This window comes from Pezoporus occidentalis, unplaced genomic scaffold (genome assembly GCF_034315485.1).
Source record: "Pezoporus occidentalis ecotype Australia unplaced genomic scaffold, CSIRO_AGI_Poc_V1 ctg44, whole genome shotgun sequence".
In the NCBI taxonomy this organism is placed as follows: Eukaryota; Metazoa; Chordata; class Aves; order Psittaciformes; family Psittacidae; genus Pezoporus; species Pezoporus occidentalis.
In genome coordinates this window covers 116852-131001 of record NW_026915769.1, presented here as the reverse complement: position 1 = coordinate 131001, position 14150 = coordinate 116852, and the positions used below count along the sequence as shown (strand labels likewise).

General features: G+C 39.2%; 1 protein-coding gene across 7 annotated transcripts in view; it reads right to left on the bottom strand.

Moving 5' to 3' along the window:
• The window catches only part of IRAG2 (inositol 1,4,5-triphosphate receptor associated 2), a 39346-nt gene extending 26413 nt beyond the window's left edge, over window positions 1–12933 (bottom strand). For all 7 annotated transcript variants that reach the window (XM_062634785.1, XM_062634788.1, XM_062634790.1 and 4 more), the window contains exons 1-15: window positions 12297–12933; window positions 11822–11932; window positions 10902–11082; window positions 10601–10677; window positions 10426–10504; window positions 9665–9823; window positions 8381–8498; window positions 6969–7019; window positions 5719–5796; window positions 5113–5169; window positions 2845–2904; window positions 2671–2735; window positions 2467–2566; window positions 763–876; window positions 301–402 (exon numbers count right to left, since the gene is read on the bottom strand). In XM_062634785.1, coding sequence (XP_062490769.1) covers window positions 301–402; window positions 763–876; window positions 2467–2566; window positions 2671–2735; window positions 2845–2904; window positions 5113–5169; window positions 5719–5796; window positions 6969–7019; window positions 8381–8498; window positions 9665–9823; window positions 10426–10504; window positions 10601–10677; window positions 10902–11082; window positions 11822–11932; window positions 12297–12891 — 1947 coding nt within the window. In that variant the 5' untranslated portion in view covers window positions 12892–12933. The remainder of the gene's footprint in view (window positions 1–300; window positions 403–762; window positions 877–2466; window positions 2567–2670; window positions 2736–2844; window positions 2905–5112; window positions 5170–5718; window positions 5797–6968; window positions 7020–8380; window positions 8499–9664; window positions 9824–10425; window positions 10505–10600; window positions 10678–10901; window positions 11083–11821; window positions 11933–12296) is intronic.
• Window positions 12934–14150: the final 1217 nt, after the last annotated feature.

Sequence of the window (14150 nt, the reverse complement as noted above, 5' to 3'; positions counted from 1 at the left end):
TCAAATTGACTTGCTTCATCTACCCTTTCCTTCAAGCATAGTTTTAACAGAGTGAGCTCTTGCACAAGACGAGTCGGGAAAAACACAGTATTTAAGTGAAAAGCAATCTTCTCCTTCCTCCACCTCCTCACAAAAGAAGTTACAAAAGACTTCTCTTCATACAGCCATCTCCAGCCCCCAAACGTACTGCTATGATCTCAAGTAATTAATATACATAGCAAGCAGCAGTTAGATACCGACCTCAAGCTTTTGCACAGCCCCACTATTTCATAAAATAGCTTTAGAGAAAGAGTTGCTTACCACAAGTTTTCTTTCCCAAACATGTTGCATGCTCACATCAGAATCTTTTACCCACTGTAAAGAAGCCATTATCAGCTCCTCTGCTTCAGAGGCTTCCTCTTGCTGAAAACCAAGAAAAAAAATCAAATCAAATGAAACCCCCAAACAACCACCCCTTCCCCCATAAAACCAACCAACCAAATAAGAATAAAAAAACCCAACCAACCAAACCCCAAACCATGGCATCTCCAGTACTAGTCTGACACAGTGTTGCCCAGAATTACCGAGGTTATAAGTGACAGTGTTAGCGTAGGTGCCAAGTGACACTGTTAGAGTGAGTATACCCCCCACTCCACTCCCAAAGCTGCTATTCTTAATTTTTCAAAAGGAGTAAACATGATCCAAGTATCAGTGCTAGCAGACATCTCAGTTAAAAGGCTGATAGAAGACCATATCCTTATTCACATGAGCTCTGTCACTGACCAGATTTCGCATGACAGTCTTAAATTTTTCTCCCCCATATTCAGGTCCCTGAAGTAAAACCAGCACTTCACGGTCCAGTGTTTCATCCAGGGATGTCCGTTCAGTCTTGGTAATCTTTGAAGAGATGGAAGAGCCAGCTAGTTTATTTTGACATCTCCTTATTGCAAACCAGCATCAGTGACATTTAGACTTCTCTGAAGTACCCCTGTGTTGTATTTACCAGAAGGTCAGAGCTACTGAAACTTGAAACTTGTAAAAGCTTTTCATGTCATGGGGATTTAAAAAGAAAAAAGCAAGCCAGCCAAGCTGCCGAGTGATCCAATATAAATTTTCACATCAGGAGTAAGCAAGAGAAAGTCAATAATTAGTTATCTTTATTCAGAAGAGGCTTTACCATGTGATGAACAAGCAGAGCCATTACTTGCTTTACAGGTGATTTGGTGGAATTGTGTCTCATTGCAACATTTGAGAAGCAAGCACAATGACTCACTGTGGTTATGGGGAGCTGCAGTAGGGGATTATACATTACTTTTGAAATGGAGCTGCCTAGCCAAGTATACACCTCTTTTCCAGGCCTGTAGTTTTAGTCCATTAGTAGATTTTTCTTTTCCTGTGGCAAATCTTAACTCTTTGCAAATGCACCACATGTAAAAAACACAGGAGTCTTACAAGAAAAATCCCTGTGATAGCATATCTTGCATATCAGCTTGGCTACACAGCTTGCATTTGAGGGGAAGACAGCACTGTCAGGAAGGATGGTACTCCATGGAATACCTTTAGGGAAACGGGCACAGAATAGCTCAGATAAAAATCTGAACCAAAACCACAGTGTACGTATAAATCGGTTTTGGGATTCTTTTCAGTTCTTCCCCATTGGAGTGCTGGAAAGCTCCAAGAACGATAAATTAGAGACCAAACTTCCAGTGTTATGTGAAGCTTGTCTGACCAAAAGCATAGTTCCCGGAAGTTACCAAACCACATGCCAGGTGTTCTGCAGAGGACATGGGGGACACTACAGCTCCAAACCGACAGGCTCAACTGCAGCACTAAGGTTTTGTCAGCCTGTGCCAGACTCAGAAGGATGACTCCCCTGTCCTCCTCAGAGTTACTATTCAAAGACCTCATTGGGGCAGTAATGTCCCCCCGAAGATCAGTCTCCACTGTATCTGCTGAAGAGCAAGGGAATGGTACCTACAGGCAGATGCTCGTCAGAGTTCCTAAAGAATAGATTAGGTGAAGACTCTACAACCCTGTCAAGGTGATTACTCTAATGCTCAATTTTCCTTTTCACTACATTAGATCTCAAGGAAAATGAAGTTTCCCCTCCTGCAATTGAAAATCATTGCTCATATCTCATCTAGGCAGTATAAGAAGGAAACAAGACTGTTACTCCCTGCAACGTAATAGCTTTTATATATTTGAAAACTCATGTGTTCTCCTACAAGTGTGCCAGCTACATGCATGACTCTAGCTCTTCCAGATTTAAAGTCTCATTTTTTTTTTAGATCTCCAGGTGCTTTGTTTTTCTTTGTACTTTCTCCAACATACTTGGGACAATAATGTAACCTTCTCATTCTATGCTTGCCTAGTAGGAATAATAACTTTGAATTCCAAGGCTATCTAATGATCTACAGGGAATGAGCTTTGTTCTTCCCAACTGATGCAAGACACTGGAATGATATTCAATAAAGATTTGAGTCATACCTCGGAAGACTGAGCAAGTTCCAGTTCACAATGCAGTGAATTCGTCCCTTCAGGAATATTGCAGTTCAATTTGCACAACAATGGGAAATTCAACCCATTTCTAAAAGCAAGAAAAATAAATAAATAAATAATAAGAAAAAAATGCATCTGCTCTTTTTGACCTGTGACAAACTGCACTTCCTGGGCCTTGTTTGCAATACTCACGAGATCAGCTCTTGCTGCATGTGTTGCATGTTCTCCAGTAGTTTATTCTTTTCTGTCCGCAAAGTCTAAAACATACATCAGACCTGGTTAGAGCATTAGTTTGTCATGCAGAATAAGCAAAGGATGTGCATGCTTTCTCCTCTCATAATCAAAAAACTAAACTTGGTCCCCTACCTCTATTATTGAGGAACACTCCACAATGGTTAACTTCAGTTCTTTGATGTCCTGCTCTTTCTGTGGAGAAAAAAAGCCTTCAAATGACACAACCCAACAACTAGCACATTGAAGTGCATTTGTAACACTTACGGCTATGATGTATTGTAACCAGAATAACACTATACTCAATCCTGCATCACAGCAGTAAGCCATGCTATTTAGGTTTGAGCAGCAGCCTGATTACGTAACATAAAAATAGTTGCAAATTTTAAAGAATACAGTGAATTACTTTGCATACTGACTAACAAAGCACTTGGATGACCTTTTCTATGTAGCTCCTAAAATTAAAGAGACAGAAATTCTCTTTCCAGTTTCTACACTTTATTACTTACGTGGTTTTTGTACCAGCATTAGCTTCTTAAGCTAAATGGAAGGACTCTGTGTTTAGCTGAAAAATTGGACTATGAACAAGAGTTTGAGTCCAACTGATCCTTAAAACTGGTTGCAATGTTCAGAGTTTATCCCCATTAGTTTTCATGATTAAAGACATAGGGCAAAACACTCAGATTAAACACCGCCTAATGAAAGAGCTGATAGAGAATATATCAACCTCATGGTAAGACTGAGGAGTTAGTAAAAGTAGTAGCTTTCTTAGCATTCCAAACCAGCAATGGGCTTCATTCATATAATGCCATTACAATAGAAGACTGCACAGAGAAGTAGAGAATTTCTTAGAAAAAAAAAAGTAATTTCAAGTAAGAGCTCTGGTCCTCTCTCCCCTTTTATCTACAGTTCTTCCTACTCTTTATTTTTAAAAATAGTTGATGGTTTTGAAAGAGATGAAACACACAGAAAGCTAAACAGGAAAAGCAAGGTTATAAAACAAAGTTTCCAGCCTTAGTAGAGAAAACTGATGTATGGTGCTGAAGGTTTAAAATAAAATAAAATAATGCAAAACAAAAACACCAGAACCCAATTAAAAAAATAATAAAAACAAAACAAAAGCCCCAAAACAGCAACAAACAAACAAACAAAAACAAAAAAAAACACAACCCCCCACACAAACCCCCCCAAAACCCCAAAGTGTTTTCTATCTTCATGTACCTTCTGCAGGCCTGGAAAAGAAAGGTTGGCATAATAATTTTCGATAACCAACAATCCTATCTATATACCTTTGGATAAAAAACTATGAGAGGGCTTTTTCTAGCTTACAGGTAAGCCCTAATACCACAGATCCTAAAGCAACAATTCAGTTTGCCATACCAGTTTCTTCAAGATTATACAAAATGGTCACCTTTATATACAAGAACATGCAATCTGCATTCAGAATTCCCATTTAGTCAATAAACTAGAGAAGCCTTTTTAAAATTAAAGGATACTAAGGAGGCCACAAATGTTTTGAATTATTCAAGGAGGGAGGAGTGAAAGCTATGTGAAAAACATACCAAAAAGAAAGAGTTAATTCATTTGTGCTCTTAAGCTGCTTCGTTTAAAAAAAAAAACAACGAAAAACAAAAACCAACAAAAAATAAAACCCTATTAAAAAACACTCTGGTACAAAATTGTTGGCTGGATCACCCTAAAGTCAGGTTGTCACTTTTTGAATTCAGCTGCAAAATTGACTATTGGGCTGTTTGTAAAAATCAAACATTTCATCAGCTGATTTACAACCTGTCCTGCTAAATAAAAATTCCATTAGCCTAGAAAGCTATGTCCATAATTCATGAATCCAGAGAATTCCAACACCCTTATGTGGTCTTATGTCTTTGCTTTCTAATAAAAAATACAAGTTTAAAACCAACACCAGAAATGTTTGGTCTTCAGCAAAGCCTAGGTAATTCTACCTCACTAATGAGAAAGGACAAATTTGCTTTTCCATTGGGCTCTAAATCAGTTTGGCACAAAATTTAAGCAATTGAAGTAAAACACAAAGGAAGGGATCTTCTGCAGGTACATTCTTTCATCAGGTGTTATAAGAGGTAGCCTGTAGCCTTTAGAAACTTCTGTGTTTTTCTGAAGTTTGCAGTTTGTTTTGTTTTAATAAGTTGTGATTCTTTTCCTTTTTTTAAACAAAATCAAAATCCTGCAACCTTTAATTATGCCAACTCATAACCAGGTCCTAAAGCAGTTCTCGCCTACTTTGAAGCAATTTATAGGATCAGGTTCTGTAGTGTGAGAACAGTAGAAATAAAAGTGCCACAGTGAAGACTATTGCCTTGCCTTTTTACAAAGCATCCCATAATCAGTATTTTCAGTCAAGACAATAATGAAGTAAGAGAAACTAACCTGGATCAAGCTTGCCTCTTTATTCACCACAGTGGTCTCATAGATATGCACTTGTATCTAAAGAATGAAAAGATCAAAAATACTTCCCGTCATTGGTATGCACTATAACACAAGTCTGTTCCTGTGTCCTACTTGAAAGGGACAAAGGTTATTAACATTCCTATTTTAGAAAAATCAGGTTCTGTGAGTACCTTGGGTGGTGTTCTTCAAAGTTCAAATCTTGTACCCAGTTAAAAGTGAAAGCTTTCGCAGCTTTCACAGCCATATTTTTTTCCTCTTGTCTGTTCAGGGTAATAGTTTCAGCAAGATCAGCCAAAGCACAGCTTTCTGACAAACTTTCTCAAATAGTGGGGAAAAGGTTTTCTAAAAGGAAACATTCTTTCCTTAAAGGAAATAATGGAACTGTGGACTGTTTATATCAACCCAGTTTTAAACATCCAGATGGCAACTTTCGTAGTCAAAGCTGTCACGTTGTCTAATTGCACTACAGTTCTTTAACAAAGGCAGGTTCAGGGCTGTCTACCTTCCAGAAGCAGAAATTCTTCTCCCTAGACACAAGTAATCTATAGGCTGTCCTTCTGTTCCTCCTAGAGTTGAAATGCTTACTTGAAGTTCTGCCGCATTTTTAGACAGCTCCAATATCTTCTTTTGAAGTCCATCAGTATCCATGCTGTTTCTAATGTTCTAAACAAGATAGAGTGTACAGGCACAGCTGAATTGATTGACAGTTTCTCCTTGAAGAAACTAGGCAAAATGATACCTCCACCCCCAAGGTGCTGCCTACTCTAAAGCACTACCAGTATTTATGCACATGCATTCTATGTGCCTGCACCACTGAAACTGTTTCTGCTCCTTTTCCCCTCATTTCTCTAGAGCACTGTTAAAAGAGAAAAACTTCAAGATGTGATTTATAAGCAGACCTAAAAAGCTAAGGAAAAATCTTTCAGGCCTGCAGCATGAGGATTGTTTTAGGAAAGATGCAATTTAATAGCTATTTGGAATTACAAGCTTTTCAGAAAGACTAATCTTGAGCATGATAAGCATGCAAAGAACAATGACTACGATGTTGGTATCATAAGATCCCCAAATCCATTAAGTGCCTCTTTTCACTATTATGCATAATTTACCTTGTTTCTCTCTTTCATCCTAAACAGTCTAAGACATAGGCTGTAAGCAAGTATTAAAACATTTGATCACCTGATAAACTGGCTTATAAAACATTTACTTTCATGAAATAAAGTGGTGAATGGCTCTTCTCCAAACAAGAAAACACCAAACAGAGAAACAAAAGAAAAGAAAAAAGGAAAAAAAAAAAAACAACAAAACCAAAATTAACCAATAGCAATATAATTCCTACAAGCCTCATGTAGGTCTTTAGCCAGTGCCAATGGATCTATCTGCAAGTGGAGCCTTTGGTCACTATATAATTTTTTTGGAGTTACATTTCTATACAAGATTCCTCCTTTGTATCTTACAGGAAGGAAACAGAAGTGAACATCAAAAAGTCTTCAGTGGAAATTGTTTCAATATAGTTATAATATTTACAGCTATGTTAACCAGAAATATTTTTAATTTGCCTATAAAGCTTTGAAAAAGAGGGAGAAAAGCAGCTGTTTGTCCCTGTCCCCCATGCTTCTCCCAACCCTCATCCTTACTTACTCAGCAGATGGAGAGTCTGAAGGACAGTGCAGCTTCAAGATACAGAGTTTTATGATAAGCCATCCTTGTAAAATGAAAGATATCTTGATAACCTAATTAACATGTCAGGCTTCAAAGTATAACAAACATTTAATTCCTTAACAGTGAGCTTTTAGTTGGACAAGAACACATACTTGCATAGTCATGATTTATTTTACCTCTTCCTGGAGAGAAGTAACTTTGATGATGAGAGACTGATTTTCTTTTTCCTGGTCAGGTTTATTAGAAGAAAAAGAAACACTTTGTTTTTAGCATGTCAAGTTCAATATTCAAAGACAAACTAAGCCAGAGAACAATAGGCCACAAACGCCTCCAGAGCCCAACATGAAGTTGTGGTGTGGCATTCCTTTTCTTCAGAGAGCACAGCCAAAAGGGAAGTGCTAAGGCTGACCCAATTCATGAACCTTTACTGAAGGGTTTGACACAGGCATTTCAAATCAGGGTAAAACTCAGACCACTAGATGATATGAAGGAGGTGTTAAGACCAAAGAGAGGAAGTCTAGTTGCACTCATGCTTGAGTAAAGACAGAACTAGAAAGCTTATGTGCCACAGTACACTTTTTTCATGTTGGACATGAAGCAATGTAGCAGTATCCCAGGCAGTGCTTCCACTGCACAGGGAACAGTATTAAGGGAATTATAAGCACAACTACAAAGCTTCTAATAATATTTCTCTCTCCCACCCCTCCTCCTTCTCACAAGGTGAGTTATACATGTGATCTCAAAGCAGATCAATAATATACACACACTGCAGCAGGAAAGCACAAAAAAAAAGTAAATCTTGTGTTCTTGCTTGGCATGGAAGCCTTTCTTATTTCTAATTGCCCACCATCAGCAGCACAGAGCACTGTGGAGCATCAATTTACAGCTGCACCCACACAGCAAAACATGGTGATGCCACCGCAGTGTGAACAACATGCATGGCAGCAATGCAAACATATGCTCTCTGGAGAGCCTATACTTCGGTGGCTGGAAACACCTGCCAAACCTGCAGTCACATCACCCCTGTTACCAGACTCCTTCACACCTCTTACAGTCAAGGCGGGCTTTGATATTCAGACACATTTTGTTCAATCCAGATGTTGTCATGTAGGCAGCTTGTGTTCTTTTAGACACACTAAGGTGTGCTGCCTGGCTTCCATCTGCCAGTCCAGAGTAGAAAGATTTCTCATAGCTTCTTCTTATACCTACCAACCCATATGGACATTGGCAATAACGTAGGGTGTTTTGGAAAAGTTGTGTGGACACCTGAACAAAATCTCTGTCTGCTGATTTTAGAAGTCACGTGAATTTCATGATGGCAGCACACGAGCTGTTGTCTTCAAGCATAATTATATGCAAGACTGGCCCTTAATTGTTTTATTAATTCCAATTGACACCAGTTTAAAGAAACTTCACATTGGTTTTGTAAAACTAATAAATCACATTTCAAAACACCCTCAAAAATTTCCAGTACCTACTGGCACAGAGGAGTTCATACTGCTGATTTTTACAGTTTGAGCAACCATGCTGTTGCTGCACTAAAGTATGAGATGCTGTACAATGTAAGCTAAGAAATAAGAGCACCTACTAGCTGTTTATTCTGCCAGAGAATCTGTTGTCTTTTCTCTTCCAACAGGTTCAGGTTGTTTTTTGTTTCTTCTAGTTCTTCTTCCAGTGATTTGGCTTTCAGCACGGAATGCTGGATGCTGCATGGGGAGACGGAAATCCAGAGAAACTTTAGTGAGTTACTATTGGTCATTAGATAGGCTTGAAACACCAAGAACAGTATTTTTAGAAGCCACCAGGGACTTCCTTTGGTGCAGATATTTCACATAAGATCAACAGTCAAGTGCAAGCCTGTTGTTTTTGTCCAGCAAATAAACTCTCATGGACTTACCTTTTGTTTTCACCCCCTTCCACTCTCACAATAAGGGATAAAACCCCAGGCAAACATAGCATCCAAGATAGTGTGCTTTTGTTTGCATTCACCTACAACCTAGCTTGTTATAGTCAAATATCAGTTTACCTGAGCACATAACCTCATCTTTAGAGCACTTCATTGTTAGCAGTTAAGGAAACCATTTCAGTTCAGTTTTCAAGGATAAGCACTGCATCATTTTCTTGTCCTGATCTGATACCCCAGTTTATATTTAACCAGTGCGCTGGTGGATATCTTTCCTGGCTAGCTCTAGACTGCAGAACATTCCTGAGAACATGGTCCAACATGAGGGCATACATTCCATGCCAGCTACCCTGCAGACTCCTGGCCTAAACTCCACAGAAGATACTGGGAATGATTTTGCAGGTCATGTAACTATATCACACTTGAATTAGTTAGGTCAGATTAGCATTATGAACTTATTCTAAATAAAGGCTTGTACTTGTGGCATTGATGGGTCCCCAGGCTGCAGCAACACTAAGCTAGTAAGAAAACTCACTTAGTTCCTCAAGGGACTAGCAAACCAGCTCTTAAATGCCCATTTCCCCTCTGCTTGTCAGCAAGCGCATAGTCTGGGACTGGAATTCTTCCAGTGCTTAGCTGTTCTCTTAGTAATATTAAGCATTTAAAAAAAAATATTATTCCTGCTTTGTTTCTTTGATTTTGCTTTACCCTAAGACTTTGCCTGTGTGCACTTGCAGCAACTTGTGCTGCAAGAGCCAGGCTATAAGAGAAATGATATAAATGAATGACTTACAACACCTCCTGGTTCTTATAAAACCAGGAGTTATAGAGCAGAATAATCAAGTTGTTGGAAGTTGCTGCCATGAAGCACTGGTGAGGTTAAAAGCATGAAGCAAGGCTGGATCACTTAGAAAACAAGTCTGCTCATGGCCATTACACTGTAGACCTTGTGCCATCAGGGTCTCCCACCTTTTTATTTGTTGACGTAGATCCTCATTATCTGCCAATAGCTTATTGTTGGTCTCATCCACAGCTTCCAGTGTGAGCTTCAGCTTACTGTTCTCCTCCTGAAGCTTCTGGTTGTTGTATTGCAGGTCCGCAACACAGATTATCAAGTCAGAAGTCTCCCTGTTCCAGAAACCAAACAAGGAAAGACTGAAAAAGGAGATTTGATCCAATTTAGACTGTCAAAAAATCCTGATGCTGTGCTGCACTGATAAGAGAGGTGAGAGGAGATCCCACAGAGGACTTGTAATGCTGCAGTGTACTGTGATTTGTTCTGCACTGAGATACAAGATCACCTCCAGATAAATTCTCTAATTCACCAGGAACCATTTTGGTTTTAAGTACTTTTTAATGCTCCTTGAAATCAAGATGTGCCACCAGATTTTCAGGCGATAATGTCTTCTAGTGTCACATAAACCTAGGAACTTAGGAAAGGTACTGTTTTAAAAAAGAAACACATGGCAAAACTCAGACCACAATGAATTAAAGAGGCAAATGGACACAGAAGAACTGACATAACAGTAGGAAGAATTACCAGTGTGTTTTTAAGCCTGAGCAGAAGCTGTGAGGAAGCATGTGGCAGCAACAAGAGCTACTACAGACATGTCAGCATTAGAAACTCTACCAAGAAAGTTTTCTTTAACGGTAGTTCTCAGAAGCAGCTCTCAAGTATTTCAAAGCTAGGAGTAGGAACTTCTGAGAAGGAATTGCTTGAATGGACTTACATGTCTCCTCTAGACACATCACCTCCAAAGGCCTCCAAGCTTCCCGATGTAACATTCATCCGGACAGTTGTCTTTTTTGCTGAAAGAAGCATGTGTGTGGGGGTGTTAGTTATAGATGGTATAGAGTGAGAAAATGGAGTTTTCCTGAATAAAACCAGAATAAAAGGGTATGCACCTTCAGGGGTGGTTTTATACACTTTGGATTCCGGGTCTTCCATGCCTGCTGCTAGTTCCTCAGTGGCACCATCTTCCCTGAAAAAAAACAAAGAAGCATCAAGAATCACAAAATCAGTATAACACTGGATCGCTTACCAACTTTTTAGATCTAAAAGCTTTCAGCCAAAACCCAATCTGTGGTCACAGTGTTCTGATAACATCTTTGTTACAGAGTACAGAAGGCACAAGCCACAAGAGAATTTTCTCCTCTTCTGTTTTTACAGAAGCTTTTATGAGATAGATTGATAAAAAGCTATTACCATTTACTCTTACAGTCCTCAATCCACTCTTTCATGATGGCATGATATGTTTCCAGGTCCATGGAGATGTCTTTCTGATCTGGGTCAAGCATGTTGCACAGCTCTTCAAGGCCACTATCTTCCAACCCCCGACTGGTTGTATGTCTCAAATAATCAACTATCTTGGAAACTGCAACTTTTCCTAAAACAGATACAGATGTCCATGTGCCAGACTCTTACATCTAGTAGGCAATTTTAAACAGTTGTAGAAGGGCAAGCTACCCATTTGCACTGGTGTGTATTCTGTTGCCTTCAAGAGCTGTAGACAAGCAACTGATCCCTGCAGTTCTTCCAGAAAGGAAGAGCTTTGGTTTATTTTATTTTTTTTTTAAATACAGAAGTATGAAAATCCAGTTTATTCAATTTTTGGACTCCAGTTTAAGAACAAATTCAATACATTTACTATGCTACTATTTTTAGGTCTCTCATCAAACTGTGCAAACCCTGTGACTAACACTGTTTTAGTCTACAAGACAACTCCTTTCTCTACCATTTTAAGTCATGTTTGAGGTGGAAGTTAAAGGAATTCTCTCTTGCTCTGAAGTTTCCCAGAGTTCTATTTTCTAACAAGAAAAAACCTAAAAGAAATTACAGTCATTTCCAGTAAGGTTGATTGCTGGAAGCAGATTGTTCCTGTACTTCCTCTGCATTAAAATAAAGCAAAGATGAGCTGAGGAGGAAGGGGACTGAGGAGGGAAGAGACAAGCACCATGCAAAAGAGGCACAGACATCTATTCTGCTTCTGCCACTCATACAGCCACTTGGCTAAGCAAACTAGTTACTCTATCACATATCATGTCTTGGGAACCATAACACAAAGTGAACCATGAAAATTTGTAGATAGAAGAACAAAGCAGAGCAATGAAAAGTCACTGACAAACCTGTTTGGTCTACGTCACACGCATAGAAAATGGTCGTCAGTAGGTCTTCTTCACAAAACAAACTCGCATCATGCGTGGTGTCCGTTTTGTACTCCAGTGACTGCTTCCATCCTATGAAGGATATGTTTGTTATTGTCCATAGTGACTTTGATGCACAACAAAAAACACATCTAAACTCTTCTTTTTATATTAAAGGCAGACTAAATTAAAAGCCAGATCTCTTCTCCACAAAAAAGGAATTAGCAGATTTGAGTATTTGACTTGACTCATTACTTCCTCACTTTTTATATCCACATTAATAATTTATAGAGTAAATTTTAGATTTTAGTCAGCACTTTCTGTTGTCTTATTAAATCTGAATTATTCTAAAACATATTGTTACAAGTTTAAGTAGCAACTAAATGTCACCTATGTAGGTTGAGTGCTCAGCTGTCTAGGACTTTGGACTGGGAGTTTTTTTCCCCAGGATTTTTACCTCTTTCACTCAAAGATGACTTCTTTGGCACAGGAGATCGTTTCACAGCATTTTCTGACTTTTTATCAGGTGTAAAGTAATATACATTTGGACTTGATGTGAGATACTTCTGCTCATGAGGCACATCTTTAGATTCAATATTTGATAAAGCAGACAGCTTGTTTTGAGTATTGGCCTCTCTGGATCTGAAGTAGGATGGAGAAGAGCTCTCAATGGCACATACTGGCATCCATGAGCTGCTGGATCTCTCTTTTCTTTTAATGATTGAATATGTAGCATTTATAGGACTGGAGTCAGACATGTGATCAAGACAAGGTGACAGCAACTGCAGGTCTGCAGAGAAAATGCTGTCACAGCTGGGACTGATTAAGTGCAGATCAGGACTGTCATGACTTCTGAAAGTTCTTTTCTTCAGTAGTTCTTCTAGGTTTTTTTTGACATTGCTCTGTGGACTGTCAAAGTTTTGGGACTGAAACTTTGGTATCTGCAAAGCAGGGTTAGAGACGTGGTCCATCATTTGGATAGATTTGATCTTTCTGCATATACTGTCCACTGGGTTATGATGCCGTTTGTTAGCTCCAGGTTCTGAAGACATTATCAATTCCCCTCTCCTGCAAAATATCTGGAAAGAACAGAGACATGATACAAGAGCCAGGATGATCCACAGACACATATTCCCTGAGCCAGTTTTCTGTTCAGCAGACTTGGAGCTTTGGTAGTAAGTAGTTTGAAAACCTTTGCTCCACATACCAGCTGTGACAGAAGCCTTCAATCTTGATATTTAGTTCTCCAGGGAACTAGAAGTCACATGGATTTGGAAAAGGTGGGGAAGAAACAAAGAAATACTTTCTGAAATCTCAGTGCTTATTCTTAAATACAATAACCATGACAGGGATGGGGGAAGGCAGAGAGGGGAGGAACTAGAAAAACCCTGTGGAACTCCCTGCAACCTAGCAGCCGATTACCTTTTCAGATTAAAGGAAACACTAAGCAATATTACTCAGACCAATTTATCCCAAATTGGGCATTTCATTTTTATATGAAAGAAATGAATCTCCTCACACAACTTTTGTAACCATTACTTCCGATCACATCTGTAGCAGTTTTTATTTCACTGGTTCCATGTCTTTTTTTTTGCTCAGGTCTAACAGCAACAACTGTCCAGCTGTTTATTGCAGGTACCACCTACAGCTACAGACATCATCAGTTTCTGATCTCTTTTTGTGGCTTTGCAGTCAAACCCCACAAGTTGGTTGAAGTATTTTGAGCCTGCTGCTTTCTTGAAATCATCTTGTGACGTGTTTCAGAAGGCAAGATTTAAATGTAGCTTACTTTCAGGAAAATATAAGTCTGTCTTTCTGGGGTTGCTCTTTGCAGGTGCTGGGGTGGGGAGGGAAAAGGAAGAGCAACAAGAGTTTTCACATTTCACTGAGCCTACAAGGACAAAAATCAAAACCCAGTTGTGTCTTTTACCAGTTAGCCACAACTACAGCTCTCATGCCACCACACAGGCCATTGCCCAAGAAGCATAACCTACAGAGGCACGTCACCCTATTTGGGTTTTTATTATCTGTCAGGCAATAATTAAAAAGGTGGGTAGGTGGGAAGGTAGGGGGGAGTGCGTGTGTGTGTGTGTGTGACCAAGGCATAGAAGGGTGCATTTAGCAGAAATAAAGCCACATTTCAAGTGAGACATTAATCTTTACTCTGCAATTTGCAACCACTTCTGAACTGAGTAGTTAAGAGCTTCCATGTGACGCTGTCCCACTGCAGATTTCACTCTCAGTTTCTCACACCCGAAAAGGAGGGAAACAAGTAATATTATTGGAATTCAGCTATGACATCTACACCAGT